Source organism: Etheostoma spectabile, unplaced genomic scaffold, assembly GCF_008692095.1.
Source record: "Etheostoma spectabile isolate EspeVRDwgs_2016 unplaced genomic scaffold, UIUC_Espe_1.0 scaffold00570152, whole genome shotgun sequence".
Classification (NCBI taxonomy): Eukaryota; Metazoa; Chordata; class Actinopteri; order Perciformes; family Percidae; genus Etheostoma; species Etheostoma spectabile.
In genome coordinates this window covers 1-25807 of record NW_022605569.1, presented here as the reverse complement: position 1 = coordinate 25807, position 25807 = coordinate 1, and the positions used below count along the sequence as shown (strand labels likewise).

The window sequence follows — 25807 nt, the reverse complement described above, 5'->3', positions numbered from 1 at the left end:
GACTGTACAGCAGTAGATGACTCCAACATCATTGTCAAGTCTGCTGATGACCCAGCAGTAGTTGGCCTCATTTCTAAGAACAATGAGCAATTTTCCTTGAATGAGGTGGAAAGACTTTCAAACTGGTGTCAAGACAACAACCTACTCCTAAATGTTACCAAGAACAAGGAGATGTTTAAAGATCTCAGGCGTGATCAACGACTCTCAGGTGGAAAGGGTGGAAAGTTTTAAATGTCTTGGTGTTCATATTTATGAAGATCTGACTTGGACCAAACATGTTGATTCACTGGGGAGAAAGGCACCCCAGAGTCTTTTTCACCTCAGATGCCTGAAGTACTTTAGGCTACCTCAACAATTACTTATGAACTTTTACAGAGTAAAGATTATCACCAGAGATCCCAGTCACCCCAACATCTGCCTCTTCTCTGCCCTACGCTCTGGGAAACATTATCGCTGCTTGAGGGCCAACACAGACAGAATGGTGAACAGGTTTTATCTCCAAGCTATCGGGATGCTGAATGAGGACTGTAGCAGGAGCACAAGCATGTTGGATACACCTCATGCACGTTGGAAAGTTCTTCTTCTCTTCTTTTTCTATTTATTATCTTATTATTATTATTTACACATTGCACAGCAATGGAGACAGTGGACAAAGCATTTTACTATTCGTAATTTATAACTGTATGTGACTATTACTGATTTAATTTAAATATATGATCACTCAGGACCCCCCAAAAAGCTTTTCTTTCTACTGCATACAGCAGGTAACGTTGGCAAATTATTGAATTCATCCATAAGAACTTTCCTTTTTAATGCCATTCGTCTCCAGACAGACATCTGATTAAAGCTCTCTTGCTGTCTCATTGTGTTTAAAAAGTGCAGGATACTGTTGATGCCTTTAATGTAACATAGTCAGTTTTAATTCAGTTAACGATAACTTTATCTTATCTATGGTTCATTAGCTGGTTATTTGAATGACTAAGTAACGTTATAATTATGCTAAACACTAAGCTGTTACTATATTAGTATATAACAGGGTTGTGTTGAATTTTTTCAATGAGACAGACTAAAAGGAAGAGACAAATCTTTCAATGGGATAGGACAAGATGGACACAATCATGATGAAACCGGAATAAAAATAAAGGTCCCCAAAACATCTTAAAAAGGGGGAACAAAATTTGGACCTTGGTAGTGCTTAAACCCTGGATATGAGCCTGGGTTATTTACTATAAAAATATGTGTTTTGTACGAAATATATTGTGGCCCAAAATGTCAAAATGTAATCATGAGGACCTTGACAATACCCAGCCCTATTAATAAGTATTAATGTAGTCTGTAGTAAGGTCATAATGCAGTAATTTATGAATGTAAAACAGTAATAATGTATTATTGGAATACTGTAGAAAAGTTCCCTGTTCTTCAAGGTAAATATTACTGTTTTTGTCAAAGTCTGGTGGATTTAAAGAGAGCAGAACAAACGGCTTCATGATAAAAGTATTGCAATATATATATTTGCTGTATTATGAAAAGGGTTACTGTGGTGACATCTCAGGAAAAAAATCCTGTATTGCAGTTTTCCACCGTTGTATTCAGACAAAAATGGAACTATGGACACACTGGAACCTTGAAGCTTAACTATGAACAAGTCTCCAGATCAGAGAAACAGAAAGAGATCCAGCTCCAGACTCTCAGCACAACTCCATTGTTGTCACTTTATTACAAATTCTGATTCAACCATTTGTAACCTTACGGATTACCACTTCAGTGAACAGGAGGCTTGATTTTAATCAATTATATTTTTTCAGTCTTAGTCCTTTTTTCACGTTGCAAATCCAGCAGCGCTATTTCGCATTTCAACAATAACACAATTCAACGGTTTTAGAAATGTTGGTGTTACTCACTCTGCCATGGTAACAGCTTCACAGGAGCACTTTATGAGTTCTGTGGAAGAAAGAAATCAAGTCAGTGACCTTCACCTCCTCTCAGCTATACTATAGGTATCAGATAATTATACTTTAAAATCAACCACAGTGTGTTGGTGAAGTGTGGGCAGGTCAGAAGGCATGGCTCTGTGCTAAGCTAGCTAAGTAGCATTCCTGTGTTACATCTGATAAATCAGAATTTTCCTCTGCTGGATGTCACCCCCCCCCTTCCTGTCTTCAGCTGCCCTATCTATTAAAGCCCCAAAATAATCTTTAAAAAGCAAAATAGAAAAAGGTGATAGACATCAAACCTGCTATTTACCATCTCAAAACATAATTCCAGTATCTGGAAATCTATGCACACAGTATCTTTAGAAACTAGAGCCTTTTTCTCTCAACAATGAACAAGTTTCCAGCAGGGTTATAGCTATTAAACATTTACTAATACTACACACTTTCATACTTTTTCTTTTGTGTTTTTTGGGGAACTTTTGATCTCAGGAGCAGAGCAGTAGCTGCTGTAACTAACGGACTGACCTGTGTCCAACTTGTGATCCATACCTGTGTTTTTGAAGTCCTGGTCTGCCCAGGACGAGGATCACTGAATGTATCTGAAGTTCCTGAAGCTCATGACACAGAGACTGCAGAAACTGTCTGGAAGAAAGAAAAAAACAATCTTATAAACTATTATGCTCCGTTATAAGTTATGTCAAATTCATTTTCCTCATGCATTTATATCTGGTGTATCTCATCTTTCATTTTAAAGTATTTCCAGTTCCAAAGTGTTGTTACCTGTGTTGTTGGTCTCTGGTGCTGAGGAGGCAGAGAGAGCAGAGAGCTGATCATGTATCTGCAGAGAGGGAGGATGCTCTGTGGTCACATGGTACATGAAAAGGAAAATAATTCTTAATTTAAGGTGTCTTGGCCCTTCTTAGGACATTTAGAGTGTTCATTTATTTAGGATCCTCATTAGCTCCTTCTTAGCATTGGAGCTGTTATTATTGAGGTCCTTACAACTCTTTATAATGGGCCAATGCAATAATTAATATGCACATTGCAATACATCATTAACAATACCAAAATGGAAATGAGAAACTAAACAGTCACAATATCATTTCATAACACAACTTGTATGATAATAAAATACACAAAGACAGACACTTCATAGGGCTTTCCATACATTCATGTTCAAGATATTCAAAACCATATCACATAACATCCATTTTAACCTCTAAGGACACTTCTTGATGAACAGATGAAAACCTTGATATTTTGTTGACTCCCAACCAGTGTAGTGTCTACTCAACTTCTCTAATCAATACACATTTATTAGCTAAACTTTTAAATAAAATGTCGCTGCTTCTAGTGTAATTTGTATGGAAGCACGTAACATTACATAGTATTTGTTTTTGCTTTTGGAAAAGTAAAGTTACCTCTTATGGTGAGTCTAGTTGCATAGTCATTAGTCGTTAATCAAACCAATATTTGGTATTTGGAACCAATGCATTTACAATGAAAATGAAAATCTGTTAAATGTTACAAAAAACATTAAAGTGGCCTGAGAGCCTTACAAGCCGTTGGTGAGTTTCAGTTATTCAAATGAAAGATTAACATTTTTTTATTCAAAAGACTAGACTAACTTATTACCACACACCAAAAATACACCAATCAATGTTTTTTTTGTATTCATTTGTATTATTTCCTTCATTGTTAATTCATATTAAAAACATCAGAAATATGAAGGAACACATTGGGAATGATATAGTAAACAGAATATGGATTATATTTTACATCCTTTAAAGTATCCACCTTTTGCTTTGATGACAGCTTTGCACACTCTTGACATTCAATCATCTTCATGAGGTAGTTACCTGGGGTCTCATTTATAAACGTGAAGTACGTACAAAACGTGGCTAAAAATGTGTGTACGCCACTTCCCACAAAAAAAGTTTTGATTTATAAAAAACAAACGTGACGGGAGAATGTGCGGTCCTCCATTTTGGAGACAATGGGAATTATTGACGCAGATGAGGAGGTGGTGAACTGGAGTCAGACTGCAGAAAGTACATTTGGGAATAAGGATTACTCGTAATAAGTATTGATGCCTCACACACGTTGTTTCTCTCCATATCATCCACCGGTGTTAGTTGTGTACGGAGTGATAATTGTTCCATAAACACCTTGTAACATCCAACTCAAAATTTAAAAGATAGAAAGATATTTAGTCAGCGTTCTCACACTTTCACATGTCCGCTACAAAGTGCAGGTGCAGATGGCCGACTGCGTGGAATACAGGATAGCATCAAATACGCTAGCACTAGATAACGGCAGAACACAGTGTAGCCAAAATAACTAAATATCTGTCTTTAATACTGTGTATATATCATCAGATCTCAAAGTCTGGACATACCATGGATGTATGAAGAGAACTGGATACAGCGTTCAGTGGGAAGCACTGTTAAAGCAATCATGGAGCTTGGCTCTTCAGCGGTAACTGGCCCATGAAGCCACGATGGGCATGCCCATACTACCATCCCTTAATACATCCATATATCCATGTATACGTGGCGAACTCCTGAACTCAACGTTTCATTGTATAAAATATTGATTAATATTGTGTTTTCGTTGTTCCTGGTTGTTGCTTCATAAATAAGCGATGGATGTATTTAGACAACCAAAGAGATGTAGTGATGGAAATATATTTGTTTAAACCATATATATTGAAGTATGATTATCCAAATATTTACCGTGAATAATTATTTATGCTTATAATGCTTCAATGGTTTCTTAATGACATATGAGAAGTGGACACTGCTTGTGCAACTAACTAAATTCTTAGTGTAACTATTGTTGCTAAAGCAGGTCAGGATGTCCTAGGGAGAGACAGTTGAAGTGTGGGAGTGAAGACCACATCTTATCTTTGGAGACAAGGAGAACAGGGACAAGGTTTCATGAGCTTTGGCCCTGGAGTCAATAAAGAGGGTCAGACTTAGTGAGAAGGGTCAGACCACTCTGACTGCTGCATGCTGAGTTTCATGACTTGTCTCTGGAATATTCCATTGAATAAATGATCATTCATCAACATCGTAGTTTCTGAGTGTATTTATCGGAGACCGGAGCAGGATTTGAGCTCCAACATTAGCTAATCATTATGTCATGCTACTAGCAAGCTACAAACTAGTGCTAGCTACTAAGGTTAGCCTGCAGTTTGGTGAACAGAGCTTCCCTTAGTACACCCATGGCTTCATATCTCATCCACGTTACAGGCTTTACAGCATACAGCCCTACTGTCTGTAGTAACATTATGTAGCATATAGCTCTGTTAACTGTGTTACCGTTCTCTTAATACATCCATGCTAGCTAGCTTTGATGTTAGCTACTAGCCCTGGCAGTTTGGGAAACACTAATGACGTTACATCCACGTCACAGGATTTACAGCCTGCATAAATCCATACATCCCTTGGATGTATCAACAGAACACAGTGAATTACAGCCATTAGCTACGTATATCCATTATTACAGCTACAGCACCTCGGGAGAGCCGTCATCTATTATACACGTTCATCATGTGTTTAAATAACTCGGTTACTAATGAATGTTAAAATGTTAAAAACATGACGTATTGGGGCTGGTAAGTTGATATACCCCCCCAAAAAGTTATCTGCAGAAATATAGAAGTTTCTTTTGCCCTGCAAGTCTTTGGGACAAGTCTTGCTGGGCCAGAGGGGTGCAATTCCCCCGTTATCAGCTAAGCCCATGGTTGCTTTAACACATGGCGCTGGGGGGGGATTCAGCGAGTTGATGCTGTGATTTTGACAAGGTGTTAACAATCACAAATTGTTATAACCATATAAGTACTGCGGTGATGGTACTGCTGGCCCTGCAGGAGGACTACGCCGATGGAAGAATCAGGAGATTATTAAAATGTTGGTGAAGTGAAAAACATGAGGCTGTGATGTGTAATTGATCTTGTAGATGATTTGTAGGCTATTAAGTGAATAAGGTGTACCCGGTCCACCAAACACTGGGCCATCTTGACTGTCTAGATTCTGCACAAATCTCCATTACTGTAGTCCTGTTTACTATTTCATTATTTCATCCATGCGTGGTCCAGCAGATCAGTGTCTCCTGCCGTGGAGACGCTGGCCTCACTGACCTCCCCTCCTCTGAGTCAGAGCTCCCTTGTGGTGGACTCAGTTTCACTAAATGTTATTACATCAGTGAGTTTTAACTGCTTATTGTGTAATGTGGACTGACACTGAGATGTATGTTGTTCTGTTACTGGTGTGGCGCTGACTCTATTCTCTTGATTTCCACTTCGACATTAGACATTTTTTTAATGAAAGAGACGTTAAGTTTAGCAAATATCATCACGGGTTACAAGCTAACCATCGCAGTGTTGTGCTAATGCTGGGAACAAGCAACTTGTATCTTTATAGTTGTGTCCATATGATGGGAGGTTAATTTAGGTTAATATTTCACCAGGTCCGAGGGCTAGAGGGGTGTGTTAAGAAGACCACGTAAAGTTTTCCTAAAAGTTTGTTGTTACTGTACTGTATGGATGGCAGGTACACTACCTGCTTTGAATTCATAAGATTTAACAATCCAGTGTTAGGGACAGATCAGGTGGCCAGAGACTTGAGACTTGACTTGGACTTGTTGCAAAAGACTTGGACTTCCAAGAAAGGACTTGTGAACATCTCCGGTACCAACCCTACCTCTGCACAACACAACTGATGGTCTCAAACACATTAAAAAGGTAAGAAATACTAATTAACTTTGACAATGCACACCTGTTAATTAAAAACCCTTCCTGGTGACGACCTCATTAAGCTGATTGAGAGAATAACAAGAGTGTTCAAAGCTGTCATCAAAGCAAAAGGTGGCTGCTTTAAAGAATGTTTTATTAATATATCTAATATGTCTGTGCAACATGAACAGGGCCCTTATGTCACGATAAGATGCGTTTTCAACTCAGACATTGTTTAAATTCACCTACATGAAGGCTCTCTAAAACTGTTCTACCTCAGTGGAAGCTCAGAGACGTAGCTGCAGAACTCAAGTTTGCTAGCACCGATTCAGTTGTTTGTTTTTTTCAACAGTACTTGCATAAAGATTAAAGTAAAGATGGGCCGGAATTCTCCTTTAAAATACTTCCTTTTAAAAGTCTCTGTTGAACTGGAACTAATGTTATTTTAAGATTAATCATTTAACTATTGCTCCACATTCATAATCTCCTTTGATGCTAACGGTGAGTTAATACGGAAAGCTAACGCTATCACCACAAAAGAAGTTAATTATTTAGACTTTAAGTGATATAACTGGTGAAGCTTGTCATGGTAACACTTCACAAATAATGAAATTATAGTTAATAATGTTTAATCTATAAATATTGCATAGACAGATGGACCAGACTGTACAGGCAGATGACAGACAGCGTGTATGGCCGCTCTCCGAAATGACGCCATAAACACTGTCTGTTATCTGCCCTTTACAGTGTAAAGTATCATTCATATATGATATCATTAAGTTACCCTTAACAACGTGTTAGGAACATCTGGTCCATCTATGTAATGTTTATATATGTTTTAAAAATGGTTTCTTAAAGGCTTAAAAACATTTTCTTAATTATTACCCGATACCTAATATACAGTATATGAGCGATATAATGTGTGTAACAATAAACTTAATTAACACTACTAATAATTAGAAAATATTACTAACTATAATTTCTTTGGTTGCTAACAGTTAAATGAAAATTAACTAAATATTAAATAATCAATTTACCATCTATTAATGCTGGTTATTATAAAGTGTTATGTTGTAAATTCCTGCAGCCTTACCTTGGAAGCTCAGTGTGATGAAGTCCTCCAGTGGCCTGTTGCACCAAAGTAGAATGAAGATTTCCAGGATAAGTGAAAAAATGCAGCTTGACTTAGTGAGATCTGCTCATCGCGGCTTAATCGGTTACACATAGATAACCAGGATGAACAGGTGGAGCTACGTCCAGCCAGGTGGAGATAACCAGGATGAACAGGTGGAGCTATGTCCAGCCAGGTGGAGATAACCAGGATGAACAGGTGGAGCTATGTCCAGCCAGGTGGAGATAACCAGGATGAACAGGTGGAGCTATGTCCAGCCAGGTGGAGATAACCAGGATGAACAGGTGGAGCTATGTCCAGCCAGGTGGAGATAACCAGGATGAACAGGTGGAGCTATGTCCAGCCAGGTGGAGATAACCAGGATGAACAGGTGGAGCTATGTCCAGCCAGTCCACACACTGTACCAATCCACACACTGTACTTTGGTCCGTACGGGGTCTTGAACCGGCAATTCTCCGGTTCCCAAACCAACTCCTTAGGACAGAAGCTACTAGGATTGTGTGTAGTGTATTTTTTCATGAATTTAATTTTTTTTTATGAAACCAGGTTGATTTTATACATATTTGTGTCTTTTACCGGAGCAGAAACTGTTTCACATCCCCAGAGCTCGGAGTCAGTCTACCTCAGATTGTCTTTAGACTTTATCTCTGATAATCAAGTCAATCGGTTTCTCTCTTTATTGATGTTTTCACAGACAAAAATATAGACTTAAAACCGTCTGTTGACTATCCTTTAAAAATATGTTTCAAAAGTTTAAATTATTTACTCTGAAATGATCATCGATCACGTTCGAACACAAACCTCTGGCATTATGACATCAGAGGAGTGTGTATGTGGGAACATCTCTCTGGACTCCATCTTTAAAAACATAAGTCCTTTAAATGCTCGACCAACAGAAACAACCCTGGACCGACTGGAGGGTCCAGCACAGGTAGAGCTGTTCACAATTCCCATTACTGCCATCAATCAAACGGAATTAATAATAATACAATCAGTTGATCTCAGGAGCAGAGCAGCAGCTGATGTTACAAAGACTGATTCAGCAGAAAAACATCCAACCTGTGATCCATACCTGTGTTGTTAAAGTCCTGGTCCACCCAGGAAGAGGATCAGGGAATATATCTGGAGGTCCTGAAGCTCGGTGACGTGGTGACTACGGACACTGTCTGGAAGAAAGGAAATATTAAATCATGTGAATCTAAGGTAGTATTCTCAGTTATTAGTTTTGTCAAAAACATTCAACCAACAACATTAACCCTGGACCAACTGGAGGGTCCAGCACAGGTAGAGCTGTTCACATTTCACATTAATGCCATCCATCAAACAGATTAACACTTTACTATGATTTATTTTCTAGGAAACCCTTTGAAGATCAGCTGATGTAACAAACAGGAAGACAGACTGATTCAGAAACATCCAACCTGTGATCCATACCTGTGTTGTTGAAGTCCTGGTCCACCCAGGAAGAGGATCACTGAATATATCTGGAGGTCCTGAAGCTCGGTGACGGGGTGACTACGGACACTGTCTGGAAGAAAGGAAATAATGAATGTAATGTAGTATGTTCAGGTATTAGTTATGGCAAATACATTTTCCTCATGCATTCAAATCTGGTGTATCTCCTGGTATTATTATTATTAGTAGTAGTATAGGTAGTATCATTCAAAGTAGTTCCAGTTCCAACATGTTCTTACCTGTGTTGTTGGTCTGTGATGCTGAGGAGGCAGAGATAGAGAGACAGTTAATATACCTTCAGAAAGGGGAGGAGGCTCTGAGATCACATGATTTCCCAGAAACTGTCTCAGAGACAGAGTACCTTATAGACTGCAGTGAAGTCTATTTTAAGATTTTAATGTCACGTGATTTCCCAGAAAGAGTTTGACTTCAAATCATCAGTCTAACTGGAGGGGAAGTGAGGGAGGAGTTCTCTTTAGATTAAACCTTTTACTGATCACCTGAGACAAAGTTCAGGTGTTGCAGCAGCAAATAAAATGAAATAATAATAAGTGTATAAAAGAAAACGCGTCCTGTACATCCAATATAATGGTGCTGAGGAAACAGTGATGACGAAGTTTTAGCCTCACATCACGGTGATCTCCTGATTCTCAGCCTCCAGTCACCTGGCCGTTCAGTGGTCAGATGAACGAGAAATTTAGGCTGCTACCTCAACTTTAAAATTGACTTCTTTGCACATATTTCTACAGACAAGACATTTCATGTTCAATATTTTCAGCTGCTAGTGTATTAGGACTTACTTGGACAACTCAAGTTTGGAGCAAAGATGAGTCCAAACAACATAAATGCATGTGTAAGTGATGGCAGCTCAATGAGGACTTCAGTACATGTTTAATTTAGCGCTGTGACGCTGATGGCCCAGGTTGCTGATGACGTCTACTCTTTAATTTACCAAAAGAAGTTGTTGGCAAACTGGAAATCGACCCAATTCTAAGGTACCGTTGTTATGTGCTGCAGAAACAATTCATGGAGACAGAACCAAAGAAAATAACAAGTGGCAAGTTCTTAATATTGGACTAATCAAAGAAACATTTAGATGCAGCATGTTTTTTTATCATACAGCTGCTATTCAAATTCCTTACAGGATAATAGAAGGGGTCTGTTACGGCGGGGGGTAAGGTGAGGACCCAAATGCAAAAGACAGCAGGCAGGAGCAGGTATACAGGGGTTTTTAATTCAATCACAGTTCAAAACACAGGGAACATAAGGTAAAACCCAAGCAAAATCCAAGGGCTGAAATCCACACAAAGGTCCAAACAGGCACAGGGGAAGGCAGAGCAAAAACAGAGAGGACTTCACGAGGGAAAACTCACAGGGGATGGCAGGAACACTGGCACGAAGACACGGACTGAAAACTCACAAGGCAGAAGGGACTCGACGTAGGGCAGCCACAGCACAAATGATCAAGCACTAGACAAACGGAACACAGAGGTTAAATACACAAGGTAACGAGGTAATGGGGAACAGGTGAGACATCAGGTGAATCACATTAGGGCGGGGCAGGACAATCAGACAAACAAAGTAAAGCTAGACTAGACAAAACAAGACAAGACAGGAAGCTGACTACCAAAAAACACAGGAAGTAGAACACACAGACACTTACCGGGAAGAAAAACAAGAACACACACACTCACAAGGAGGCCAGAAGGGAACAAAAACCCCAAACCATAACAGGGTCATTGTTAAATGTACAGTAAATAAGAGACAAACAGGGAGAGCAACAATAGACTTCCTTGGGGTGGCAGTAGCTCAGTCTGTAACGAGTTGAGTTGGGTAGGAAACCGGATGGTCGTCGGTTCAAGTCCCCATATGGACCAAAGGACAAAGTGTGGATCGGTAGCTGGAGAGATGCCACTTCACCTCCAAGGCACTGCCAGGTGCCCTTGAGCAAGGCACCATACCCCCACCCAAATGCTCAGGGCGCTGGTCCAGCACTGGCAGCCCACTCATCTCTCCATTTGTGCATGAATAGGTCCTGAGCATGTGTGTGTATTTCAGTCCTGTGTGTAGTGATTACTAACAAACAGAGTGTAAATTGTGATTTCCCCACTGAGGATCAATAAAAAGTATAAATTATTATTATTAGACTTGCATGGAAAACATCATTTTGTGCAATGAATGTTAATTTATAATATGTCTGCACAAACTGTTCTCACTCCGTCGGTGTAAAATACGGACGTTTGGTCAGTGTGCCTTTGTCGTTGTAAAGGAGACGACCAAGCGTGTTAAATGACGCTAAAAGTCTCCTTTAGCGTCATATAACAAAGACAAAGGTACCTGACCAAACATCCATATTTACGAGATGGGAGTGAGAATGTGTTGGTCTGTAACATGAGAACAGGAGTGCAATCCATCGCCTGTTTAAAATGGTAAGATGCATGTGGGGTTCTAGAAATGAGCAGAAGCTAATGTGGACATGTGAACCTGAATGATGTTCATTACACCCTCAGCAGACAAACTATATTTAAGTTATGACATTCATACATGATGGGTCTTTCTCTAATGGATTTTACTTAAGTTTTTAAATTTGTATATATGTTAAGATTTACTAAAGTATAAGATGGTATTTTGACCGAAAGTATTCACATCAAACATGGTGTAAATATTAGGGGGAGGTTAATAACGAGTATAAATTATGTAGAAATTAAATTATAAATATTTCACAAAATGTTGTAGCCTACTTGTGTTTTTCTCAACTGTGTGAAATACACTGGGCAGTTTAACTGGCAGCAAAATCAATTGCGGGCTCATTTAAGTGTATTTGTAGTGTTTTTTAACAAAAAAGATTATACACAGAAGACCTCACAATAAACAAATGTCTTTTGAAGAGAATATTCCTGTCTTCATTTCTAGTGAGTAAAGCATTGAATGTTACATGGTTTTAGTTTTACCTAAAATAAAAATTCTAGCTTCACATAATAGCAAATTAAGCTTTTGTTTATGGTCATATTTAAGTTGTAGAAAAGCATAACATTTTACTTTTTTGACCTACATTAAGTAATGTTTTGACCAGCCCGGTCTCACTTCCATAGAACAGCCACACCTTCAACAGAATATGTTGTCAGGTTATGTTATATAAGATGTGACAGGTTAACACTACCAGTATGTTCTGGGAGCTCACACAACACAATAGCGAGCAAAAACAAAAGCAAATGCACGACATGATTGATTTGGTTTGATATTGTGCCAAATGCCTCCCCGCCCTTAACTGTCAATGCATTGGGTGTGTGTCTGCGTGCTTCACTCTGTGTTATTTTGCCGATCAACATCATTCTTTAATGATGACTGTTCTCTACAGGGTTGGTAAATGTCCCTAAAAGACGACGCCCTTGACCTACATACACAGCCAGAGGACAGAGGACAGGCACACAAGTACATAAGGGACTGGATGTCATCAGCTATGGCAGGACCCCTTGATACAACATTTACAACACTATGCTGATTTGTAACTTCTAAATCCCTGTCGATAAAACCTGTTAGTGGACCATCGCAAGTGCATAGAACCCTATCAACATCAGTCAGATCAATATCTCATAGATCAATGTGCTGACGGAGTTCAGCAGCATTAAAGTTTGGAATTTCTCTGAAGGATAAGTTGGTTGTTACCCCTCACACCCCAGACTGTACAGATCCATGTGTGTTACTCTGGAGCTGTACCCCTGGGTGTGTTGACGGCTGCATGCGCACATTACATATCTCTCACACAATTGCATATAATCATCATCATCCATGTCATCTTGGGTAGGATCGTACTCAATCAATGACCTTAACACAGCGTCTTCATCCTCACTTAATGTTGTTGTTTTTTTTGGCGGGTGGCGCTATATCCATTTAATGACATGTTTACCAATACTATACTACATTATCATTGTTTTTGCAGACCAATATGGATGTCAAAGCTATATTTATGTGTTTAAAGCGATCTGATTGTCGCTTCTCAACACGTGCTGACTCTATGATGTAACGATGTCTAATAACTTTGCATTAGTCAAATGTGCGGCATTCACTTCATCAACAAGTTTATCGCTACTTTTTTGTAATTTGTCTAATTTAGAATATATTAGATCAAATTTTAAATCTGATGGATCTTGTCTGTCTAGTACGCAAAAAATTTAAAAGCAACTATCTGCTCGAGGGCCGGTGCAGCAGGTTCGTGTTGGTCCAAACGCTTGTTAGTTATATAACTCCGATCTGGTTGGTGTCGGTTACCCTGTGATGTACCCACATCGTCATCAAACAAGTTAAAAGAATAATTTATATCACCCGCTGCATATTCTGGACACTGTAGATAGACTTTCTGAATATCTGGGGGCTCAGTATGTCTTGCTGTAAGTGTTTCCTCTTCACGTCCTTCTAATGCATCAAGGCTTTCTTGGATGATGGACCATATGTTAAATACACATATGACACACACACACCACACACAAAGCTTCCCTCAGCTACAGTACATCCCAAGCCTCCATACATATTCAACAACCTCCCATTCACACTCGTACCCCTACACGATGCTTTATCACTACATCCCCAAGCACCCCCCCCGATTCAAACACTCTCACCTCTGGCTCTGGTCTTTGATGGATGCAGGATATCTGACCATATCCAGCTGTGGATAACACGTCTACACCCTGGACGTTTAACACAACGTATCAACTGTTTGCTGCAACTCATCACACCTTCTGTTTGCTGTATGAAGCTCAGTCTCAGATGGATGGTCTTTCAAAAGGATGGACATGGCTGCATCATATATACAGTATATATGATATATATATATATATATATATATATATATATATATATATATATACACACACACACTATATATATATATATATATATATATATATATATATATATATATATATATAAAGTAAAATAAAGTGGTGCGTGCTAAATGATCGGCCCCTTTACTTTCAGAGCAGCAAACTCAGTCCAGAAGTTCAGCGAGGATCTCTGAATGATCCGATGTGGTCCTAAATGACTGATGGGGATCAATAGAATCCACCTGTGTGGGATCAAGTCTCTGTATAAATGCACCTTCTCTGTGATAGTCTCAGGGTTCTGTTGAAAGCTCAGAGAGCATCATGAAGACCAAGGAACACACCAGGCAGGTCCCAGATACTGGTGTGGAGAAGTTTAAAGCCGGATTGGGATACAAAAAGATTTCCCAAGCTTTAAACATCCCAAGGAGCACTGTGCAAGCCATCATTATGAAATGGAAGGAGGATCAGACCACTGAAAATCTACCAAGACCTGGTCCCTGTAAACCTTCAGCTCAGACCAGGAGAAGACTGATCAGAGATGCAGCCAAGAGGCCCATGATCCCTCTGGAGGAACTGCAGAGAACTCCAGCTGAGGTGGGACAGTCTGTCCAGAGGACAACAATCAGTCGGACACTGCACAAATCTGGCCTTCATGGAAGAGTGGCAAGAAGAAAACCATTTCTCAAAGATATCCATAAAAAGTCTCGTCTAAAGTTTGCCACAAGCCACCTGGGAGACCCACCAAACATGTGGAAGAAGGTCTCTGGTCAGATGAAACCAAAATCAAACTTTTTGGCCACAATGCTAAACGATATGTTTGGCGTAAAAGCAACACAGCTCATCACCCTCAACACACCATCCCCACTGTCCAACATGGTGGTGCAGCATCATGGTTCGGGCCTGCTTGTCTTCACCAGGGACAGGGAAGATGGTTCACATGGAGGGGAAGATGGATGCAGCCAAATACAGGACCATTCTGGATGAAAACCTGTTGGAGTCTGCAAAAGACCTGAAACTGGGACGGAGATTTATCTTCCAACAAGACAATGATCCCAAACATACAGCAACATCTACAAAGGAACGGTTCCCAAATAAACGGATCCAGGTGTTAGAACGGCCAAGTCAAAGTCCAGACCTGAATCCAGTCCAGAATCTGTGGAAAGAACTGAAACCTGCTGATCACAAACGCTCTCCATCCAACCTCACTGAGCTCCAGCTGTTTAGAAGGAAGAATGGGCAAGAACTTCAGTCTCTGGATGTTAAACTGATAGAGACGTCCCCCAAGAGACCTGCAGCTGGAATCCAGCAAAAGGTGGCTCTACAAAGTATTAACGCAAGGGACCAATCATTTAGCACGCACCACTTTTCAGTTTTTAATTTGCTAAAAAAGTTTAAAATATCCAATAGATTTCGTTCCACTTCACAATTGTGTCCCACTTGTTGGTGATTCTTCACAAAAAATAAAATGTTTGAAGCCTGAAATGTGTCAAAAGGTTGAAAAGTTCAAGGGGGCCCAATACTTTCACAAGGCACTGTACATCCCAAGCATCCATTCTTATTCAACATTCTCCCATTCACACTCTTACCCCTACAAATTGCTTTACATCCCCAAGCACCCCCCCCCCCACCCCCCGATTCAAACACACTCACCTCTGGCTCTGGTCTTTGATGGATGCAGGACAGCTGACCATTTCCAGCTGTGGATGACACATCTACACCCTGGACGTTTAACACCTCAGAGCTTTGTAATGCATCAACTGTTTTCTGCAACTCATCCCACCTCCTGTTTGCTGAATGAAGCTCAGTCTCACAGGGATGGTATTTCTACCGGACATAAGATAATAAGATAATAAGATAATCTGTTTATTAGTCCCCAACGGGGAAATTACTGCACTACACTCTGTGTACACACTTTTTGTTAGTACTCGCACACAGGCCTGAAATACACACACATGCTCAGGACCTATACATGCACTATACATGGAGAGATGTCAGAGTGGGGGGGCTGCCAGCTGAACCAGCGCCCTGAGCAGTCGGGGGGGTACGGTGCCTTGCTCAAGGACACCTGGCAGTGCCCAGGAGGTGAACTGGCATCTCTCCAGCCACCAATCCACACTCCCAACTTTTTGTGTCCATACGGGGATTTGAACCAGTGACCCTCCGGTTCCCAACCCAACTCCCTATGGACTGAGCTGCTGCCACCCCATACATGACTTATGAGAAAACAATAACTTTTTAAACACAGCAAACATATTTTACTTTGTTTTTACTCACCACAGCAACCCTTTTTCTCTTCCTTCATTAAATGCTGTTTGTTCTGTTTTATTAATCTACTAATCTAGATCCCTCGCCATCCTCTGCTCCCGGGTAGGAGTGGTTACTAACCACTAGCTAACTGGCAAGCTAGCTAAGAAATGGCATACAAAAGCTACCAGACAGGCTAAACCAAGGCCAATTTAAATCCTACAATTCACACAGTCTAACGTGCAAAGGTATGCCTTCTTTTTTTTTTTTTTTTTATTCTGTCTATAACTGCATGTCTATTTTTTTGCATTGTCTATTAGTCTCCCCTCTATACTACCAACAGCCATCAATGGTAATATTGTCCCCAATGTCTCTTCAGATACACATGGTTTTGACTTATAATCTACATATTTCTTTGCTTTGAGCCTTACTCTGTTTAAATGGAGTGCACACATGTTAAAGTGATAAATAATCATTGTTCTGTTATATTAATCAACATAGTTATACATCAGGTTCTTTATTACCAGGCTGGAGGGCCGGGCCTTCCTGGGGGAAAAAAGACAAGGCCTGCTTCTTCTTCTTCTTCTTCTTCTTCTTCTTCTTTATAGTTTTATGGCAGTTGGCATCCTATTGGTTGCATTACTGCCTCCTACTACTACAGAGTGAGAACAAAAGCAAATGCATGACATGCTTGATTTGGTTTTATATTGTGAGCTTATAAAGAAAGAAATGGAGCATTATAAGATAATAAATCACCTGGGGAGGGAATTTGTTTTAATCTAATCATCTGAAAGAGATAGAAACATTCTGAACTTACCTTTTCCACTCAGTAACATCTAACATTAACATTCACAGTGAATGGTTTATTTAAGGTCTTGTGTTTTGTGGATTGTTTGTTTAATAAATTATTTCTGTTTTAAATTATTAGAATTATCTGTTTTGTAAAGTGTTATAATTTTTCTGCGTGTGTGTGTGTGTGTGTGTGTGTGCGTGTGTGTGTGTGTGTGTGTTCCTACCTCAGCTGGTTCTAACCAGTCCAACTGCCTCCTGCTTTATTTGTCTGCATTGGGTGTGTGTGTGCGTGCTTCACTCTGTGTTATTTTGTCGATCAACATCATTCTTTAATGATGACTGTTCTCTACAGGGTTGGTACATGTCCCGAAAAGGCAACGCCCTTGATCTGCATACACAGCCAGAGGACAGAGGACAGGCACACAAGTACATAAGGGGAAAAACACTAGTAGGTGCTATATTTGTTGTGTGTGTGTGTGTGTGGTCCTACTTCAGCTGATGAAGAAGGCCTCTAGTGATAAGGAACTCCTTCAAGAAATAGAGATGCTGTTAAGAATTTTGTGTTTTGTCTTATTTTGGAAGTCTGTTTCCTGTTTTATTTTGACTTTGTCTGTTTTTCTGTCTTGTCTTACTTCCTGTCTTTTGGTTTTCCCGCTCTTGTGATTACCTGATGTCTTCCACCTGTTCTCAGCCCTTGTGTCACCTGCCTCCTGTTACCTTTCACCCTCTGTATTTAGTCTTTGTCTTCCCCTTGTCCTTCGTCAGATCCTTGTGTTTTGTCTTCCCAGTTAATGTTAGTGTCCCTGTGCGTTCTATTTTACTAGTACTTTATTGTTGTATTTCCAGGTTTTACGAGAAAAAAGATTTCAGTGATGAAGACTATGATGGAAGTTTGGTATCATTGTCTTGTCCAATAAACTGTCCACCATGCCGTGAAGGACACTGAACCAAACATTTCCCCAAATTTACATTTCAAAAGCTTTTCTTACCGACATTATTAATGTTGTTCAACATACAACCATTTAACTCTTCTGGATACTTTTAACAATTATAACAGCTCTATAATATGGGAACAAAAACAAGAAATCTGACTCTGGTTTTCTGTTTCTGTCAGAGTGTGTGTGTGTGTGTGTGTGTGTGTGTGTGTGTGTGTGTGTGTGTGTGTGTCTGCTGTCAGTGTAAACTCCATCCAGAAACAGACACACAGCAAAGATGAACAAAGACATTTAACTCATTTTTACAGTGTGATGACCAACAGCTACACATGGTAACAACAGCCATCAATAGTAATATTGTCCCCAATGTCTCCCTATTCTCTTTAGTCCACAGGTTAACTTTACACTCAGCCCCCCCCCAACAACTACTCACTAAAGAAGCCTCAACACTGTCAGTTTAATTAGTAATCTACATATTTCTTTGCTTTGAGTCTTACTCTGTTTAAATGGAGTGCACACACATGTTAAAGTGTTAAATAATCAATGTTCTGTTATATTAATCATCATATTTGGTTCTTTGTTACCAGGCTGGAGGGCCGGGCCTTCCTGGGGGAGAAAAGACAGGGGGCGTTTCTCAATACCAAGTAAGCAAAGAACGGACTTGTGTTCTTGGGGAGACCGTACTTGCTAGCTGTACCTGGAAGACTGAACTCGCAAGTTCAGAAGAACACAAAACGCTGTTGACCGTTTTGAGACGAAGCGTTCTTCCTGTTATTGCGCAACACCCCCAGCAAAGAGGGCGCTGCCACTTTATAGTTAGCTTTGATGTGTGTGTTCATAATAAAGCGACGGTCACCCTTCACACCGCCTTGTTGTTTTGTTGTTTAGTCTTCCAGGTTTTCATTTAAAGTGCTATTAAGTATCACGGGCCAATAACTATATAAATACCGACACAACGGCGGGGAAAAAATCCTTGTAACTTTGTTCGGGATTCAATTTTAATTGAAAGCAGAAAAGAAACGTTAAAATAGGCATTAAAATTATAGATGGACTGGGTAAAGTTAGTCACTGCCGTCTGTATACGTTACCGAGAGGCAGAAGAGGATCCTGCGAGGGAGGAGAGCCAGGATGAGGAGGACAGATATATATATGACAGCGGAAAAAATTGTTTAAAATATCTTACAATTGTGGACCTGGCTTTGCTGCAGTGGTCTGTCTAAATGTGGGGCCAGAGGGGTCTGTCTAGACGTGGGGCCAGAGGGGTCTGTCTAGACGTGGGGCCAGAGGGGTCTGTGAGCTGACTGACTGACCGGCTCGCGAGAGTCATTCCCGGCTGGCGTAGCAAGCTCGCCCGCCGGGGTTTGCGGAGCTTTCAAACTCCGAAGGCTTTTTTAATTCACCATCAATTTTCGTTGAACTGCCTATATTCAAAATCTACACCGCTGATTTCTCGCCTTAAAACATCTTAAAAATGAATTATTGATTTAATAATAGACGTAAATTGTGAAAATATGTGTACCGAAACCATAAGCGCTTTACACCCCGAATTGAATGCTGGGATACCTGCCCGGCCAAGTTCACACAAGTCACCATCCGATGTATCCTCGGTAAAATGGGCGTGTCGAGATCACATCCGGGGATTTTAACTGTTCTTGGCGAAAGGCTAACTTGTGTATTGGGTCAGTACTTTGGCCCAAACATGACGTTTCACAAGGACACAAGGACACAAGTCCATAGAAGAACACATATTGAGAAACGCCCAGGGCCTTCTTCTTCTTCTTCTTCTTCTTCTTCTTCTTCTTCTTCTTCTTCTTTTACTTCTTCTTCTACTTCGTCTTGGGGTTTTATGGCAGTTGGCATCCTGTTTTTTGCATTACTGCCTCCTACTGGTAGTTACTTGTTATGTATTTTTTTGTTTTATTATACTATAATTTTAGTAGACCAGCGTCTTTCAAAAATGCAAATATATACACGTTCAAGAACATCTTTAAACCTGAGTTCCACTTACGTAATCCTGCAAACATGACCCCTCTTTCTCAGATCAAGTTCTGACACATCAGGACCAGTATGATTTTTTAACTATTTATTTGTATGATACAGCTGCAAATAATAATAATAATAATAATAACAACAGACAAGAGGAGAGAGCGAGGCCGTCCCAGGCTACAGGACAGTTTATTCTTAGACAATATGTTCTTCAACACAGCTTTATATGATATTTATTAATGTCCCACCACCAGGTTCCTTCTGTCAACATCACACTAACATCAGAATAAATCAGCTTTTTATCGACTCAACAGCGTTGTAGAAAAGCATTAACACACACGGCAGTTTGTGAAATGGTTACAGAAGCATATTTCATGCTGAAAACCCACGTAAGGAGGTTGGTGGGGGGGGAGCAACAACACAGGACTGCGAGTGGCGTGTCCTTCCCGTTCTTCTTTCCCTGAACCCAACCTCCGTATAGAGGCTTCCCATTACATGGTGACCACAACAAAAGAAACAAGATAAATTTGTCCGTGTACACGAATTTATAGATTAAAAATAACGTGACCATTTTACAAACTGCAGGGAGACTGTTTTATAAAACATTAAACTTACACAATTTTTTTTTTTTAAAAGTATTCATGTTGTGGCTTTAGTTTGTTATATAGAGGGATGTTGGTCAAGAGAAGGGATTGACACGGAGAAGGAAACATGATGTTTAACTGTGTAATATGGATATTTATATATTATAGCCTTCTCTCGCAGTCTCTCTCTCTCCCTGTCTCTCTCTCTTCCCATCTAAATCCTCTTAAATTCCTTTCTTTAATATTTTATGAAAGGACCCTCTAACACCAGATTTATTTTAACCTGATGGGAAACTACTGAACCCATTATTGCCATCTTCTTTTGACCATTTGACAAAGTTCACTGTACTGTGGCCCTCCTAGGACTCCTCCATCTTTTCCACGTTTCATTTGTTTTAGATAGTAGACCTTCTCTGTGTCATTTCTCTTCTCCATCTCCTCAATCAGGAAGTCCAGGTGGACATAAGTAGACAGGGAAAGGACATTCAGGGCGATCTCCTCCAGTTTGACAACATGCTGGTAGGCTTTATCCACCAAAGCTGTTTTCTTTGCTTCCAGGGTTTCCATCTCTTTCTGAAGACTTTCCAAAATGCTCCCTTTCTTCTTACTCTCTTCTTTATTTGTTTCATACTTTGCTTTCACATCTTCTAGAGTGTGTTTTACTCTCATTGTCTTGTTCACATACTTCCATTTATCTTTCACATGAGCTGATACAGGACACCTCCCGGGACATGAAGTGCAGCGGCCATCTTTTATCACCTCACAGAGTTCTGGATACAAGGCTGTTGTACATGGATAGTGACAGTTCTCCTGACAGACAGTACAGCAGACAGCTCCTTCATAGAACAACCCCAATCCCCACATCCCACCATTAATAGGTTCTTTATCTTTGTAGACCACATCAACATCTACAGTAAACTTCTCATTGTTCTTCATCTCTTCTTCATGTTTCTTCAGACCATCCTGAGTTTGTTGGATCTCTGTTTGCTTTAGATCTATCAACTTAATTCTCTCTTGAAGGTTTTGGATGCAGGCTGTCAGGCTGATTCTCTCGTTCAGGACATTTACGGTTGTCTCCAACTTCTGACGTTTAGTTGTTCCCAGAAAGTTTGTGAACTGCTTCATTCCTTTCATTGATGTTTTATCTGCATGTTTGAGGGCTCTTATGTCCTCTGTCCTGTCTTCATCCTGGCAGTTATTAAACAGGAAGTGAACAGGCTGATTATTCTCATCTCTGGCACATTTAATCTTCACATCCTCAAGAGCTTGTAGAGCTTTTTCAGGTGTCACACCATCTGAGTGTGTTATAAGGGCAACAATGTTCTTCTCCAGGTCTTTTCCAAACAGAGACGCCACTGAATCTAAGATGTAGCTCAGTTGGTCAGTCAATCGATTCTCACTCGCTTTCAGCACCAGACCCACTGCATTAATCTCATGAACACCATCCTCAGAGCGGAACAAGTCTAATAATCTTTGACTGATGATGTCATCATGTTCGATCCCTCTGGTGTCTCCGTATCCAGGAGTATCGATGATGGTCAGAGAGTAGGGCAGAGGTTTATCTTCAAAACCAAAGATCTGGTACACGATCACATCTGATGTCTGACTTTCACCTTGACTTCTCTTCTCTCCTTCTACTATCTTAAACCAGACATCATCCTCCCACTCCACTCCCAGGGCGTAGTTGACCAGAGCGTTGATCAGAGTAGATTTTCCTGCTCCTGTTTCACCAACAAGTAAGATGGTTTTGTTTATCTTGTTTGGATTTTTTTTACCAAGAGTCATTTGTTTCAAAGATCCAATCTTCTCTTTCTTTGGTTTCAGCTGGTAGAGAGTGGGAGATCCTGAATGGATCAGATCTTTGCAGGTGATGTTGTCATACTTGGATGAGGTGTTCCTGTAGAAAAGTAACGACCAAAGCTCAACACATGAATTGGTACATTAGAGATGGATTTAAAAAGCTGTAATAGTTCTAGATAGATAATATAGATAATTAGATAATTACGTAGCCCAGTAATATCATAATGTAATATGTTGAGTTTGGATGAAACCAAACCCCCTCAGAATGGTAAGAATGTGTGCGTCTGTTAGCTCAGTCTGTATGAAGAGGGTTATTCCTCAAAGGGAGAGCCTCTGGCACCTTTGTTTTGTTCGAAAACATCATAACCTTGTTTTTTTCTGCATTTAACAGCAGTTTGAGATGGAACAGGTGTGACTGTATAGTTTCAGATGCGGCCTGCAGATGTTCACACACCAGGACAACAGTGTGTGCATGACAAACAATGATGTCATCTTCGTCATGCTGTGTGGACGTTCCCATAAAACGCTGCGTTTGGTGTCATTTGCCTCTTGGATTGGCACTAAATGGATAGATCGGTTCCTCCTACTTCAGTCAAGAGGAACACGTCTTTATATGGAGATCAATAGAGAAATGGAAATAAATTTGTGTCTTTGGAAAAATCTAACTGAATTAATTTTATAGATTCAATGTTATCTGTGATACAGAATTAATTCTCCAACCAGTGTTCTATCAGCTGCAAAATCTCAGCAGTATAAAACAGACCAATAACATCATAAACAAGTTAATAAATATGAATATGAAATATATCCTGAACATTAGCGTAACTTTCTTCTACCAGATGGAGAAGACATTGAACATTTCATAAGAACGCTTTTGGAATATAATTATATATATATAATTAAGCCAAAGCTGTATTGTTAGGATATGTGTAGTTGTGGAACTCCAGTAAGAAGGCTGACTAAGCTACTTAGTCCCTTCAGACATTGTATGACGGATTCTTTTCTCTAAAACAGATGATGCTGAACTGAGAACTGGGCTCCTAGTCAGCTAGCTAAATAACTAGCCAGCCAGCCGGCTACTCAGTCATTACAATTTAACAAGTCTGCACGGTTCCTTTAAAGGCAGAGGACACTATAAACATATTCAGAAGTTCAGTCAGAACATTTTAAATAAAAATGTAACAGAATTTCTCACATTTTCTGGAACATCAACTGAATGCATGTAGGTTCCCGTATAGCGCACGTAACTTTAAGAATTAACAAGTTGGACTATATTACGTATTCCCTCAGCTAGGATGTGCCTCCTTTTGGGAATGTTACGCAGGTACAAAAAGCTCTTGTTATGATTTGTTGTAAGTGGGCGTTAAACGATAAATCCTGATATAAATACAAAATAACAGTAGTGCTGGAGGCCATGGCAACACCATCCAGGTGTAATGTAACGTAATATTAATGTAATGTAATGTAAAAAAGTAATATTTACTATTTAATTCCATTGAGAATACATACATATGGGGGGCAGGACCACCGTTATCTGTCTTTCAGCCATTGTGCTGTTCCTGGGGGCTTGGTTGTAGAGGGTTTAAAACCATGGAGTAGGTTGGTTATTGCTTCATACATTATCATTGCTGATTGAAAATAAACCAGATTAGTGACTATCAATGTTTTTGATTTGAAGAATAATGATTGTGTCTGTTCATCTCTGGTGACGTTAGATTAAATGCTGATCAAAAGAGTTTTAACCCTGGAACCAAGACCACGAGCTACGAGAAGAATCAGGACCATCAAACATTTCATTTGGCGCAAAAAACATGTTGAAAACAGCAAAAACGTTAAAATAACAATCAACTAAGAGACTTTGATGGTAGAAACCATCCGATAAACATTTCCCCGGTAACCCCGAGTTGAACCAATCGGAGAGGAGGTTGTTAGGCTTAGGATTGTGGGTAGTGTAGTATTCTTACATGACTTGGTGTATTTTAAAACCAGGTTGATTTCATACAGATTCGTCTCATTCATTCAACCAACCAACCAACCAATCAATGGGATTGTTGTTGTTGAGCTCTATTATGAATTATTGTTATGGATCGTTAACATTTAGAAGTATTGTGATAAACCTCTCTCATGTAGTAATATGTGATCCAACACTGGGTAAAACTGGGTCTTAGCAAGTAATACTCACGTTGTCCTGGTAACAAGTTCAGATAGAGACATATCTGGAGTTATATCTAGGCTCTGTCTTCTTATCAGGTTTGACATCTTCAGGTCTCCTGGTCCTCCTGACCTGTTGAGATCTCCTCTTCAGAGAGATGAAGAAGATGACTTTATATCAGACTGGAGACAGGAAGAGACACACACCATCAGAATACACACACACACACACAACACACACCACATGCACACAAACACACACACACACACACTCACACACACACACACACAAACCATCGCAATACACACACGAACACCCACATCAGAATCCACCACACACACCACACACACCACATGCACACAAACACACACAACACACACCACACCACATGCACACACAAACAACACACACACACCCACACACACCACACACCCCAACCCTCGCAATACACACACAAACAACACCATCAGAAACTAGGGGCTGGGAAAGACCACAGCAAGATGGCGCTGTAATGGGACAGGTAGCAGCTGAGTGCAGAGTGCAGAGTGAGAGTGGTGTTTTTTAACCTGGTTTTAGCGTCGTTCTTGGGTAGATCTGTGTGTGACGTGACGACAATGGCTCACCTCAGTTTGGCGGGTTGTTTTATCCTTTTTACGCTGTTATACAAACTCTTGGGGGTACTCTGTGTACACAGGAGTCCCTCCATTACACCCGTGAGTTCTCCTGTTCCTGCGTGATTCTGATTGCGGGCATTGTGGAACCCCCGGCGGCTCTTCCACCAGAGATCATCCGGTCGGCGGCCACCCCCCGAAGAGATCAGAGTTGGACATTCAGGACAGGAGTGAGGAAGGAAAAGGGGGAGACGCGGCGGCGTACGGCCAAAGACTGAAGCGACAAGGCCATCAGTAGGATATCTTTCCTTCAATCATCCTCGCCAACGTCCAGTCCCTTCGGAACAAGTGGACGAGCTCCAGGCGAAAAGTAAAGTTCCTTTCGGAGTATAAAAATGCATGTCTCCTCGCCTTGACAGACATGGCTCAAAGAACAGGATCCACTCTCTGATCTGGAGTTGGACGGGTTGGAGAACCTGTCCGTCTTGACAGAGACTCCACAGTGACGGAAAATCACTCGGTGGAGGCTTATGTCTTATATAAATAAGAAATGGGTGCAATACGGTGATCGTCAGAGAAACACTGTGTACCTCTGATATCGAACTTCTGTCTGTGTCTTACGCC

At 40.3% G+C, this 25807-nt stretch overlaps 1 protein-coding gene and 1 long non-coding RNA gene across 2 annotated transcripts; both read right to left on the bottom strand.

Moving 5' to 3' along the window:
* Positions 1 to 1858: 1858 nt before the first annotated feature.
* LOC116685676 (uncharacterized) lies at positions 1859 to 9614 on the bottom strand. Its single transcript, XR_004331007.1, has 3 exons — positions 9499 to 9614; positions 8877 to 8970; positions 1859 to 1941 (listed from the first exon to the last, which is right to left on the bottom strand). It is a non-coding gene; the product is annotated as an uncharacterized LOC116685676 (long non-coding RNA).
* A 10634-nt stretch (positions 9615 to 20248) lies between these two features.
* LOC116685675 (uncharacterized) lies at positions 20249 to 24803 on the bottom strand. Its single transcript, XM_032510605.1, has 2 exons — positions 24603 to 24803; positions 20249 to 22517 (listed from the first exon to the last, which is right to left on the bottom strand). Exons 1-2 carry the CDS (start codon positions 24677 to 24679, stop codon positions 20927 to 20929), a joined length of 1668 nt encoding a protein of 555 aa, XP_032366496.1. The 5' UTR covers positions 24680 to 24803; the 3' UTR covers positions 20249 to 20926.
* Between the last annotated feature and the right edge of the window lie 1004 nt (positions 24804 to 25807).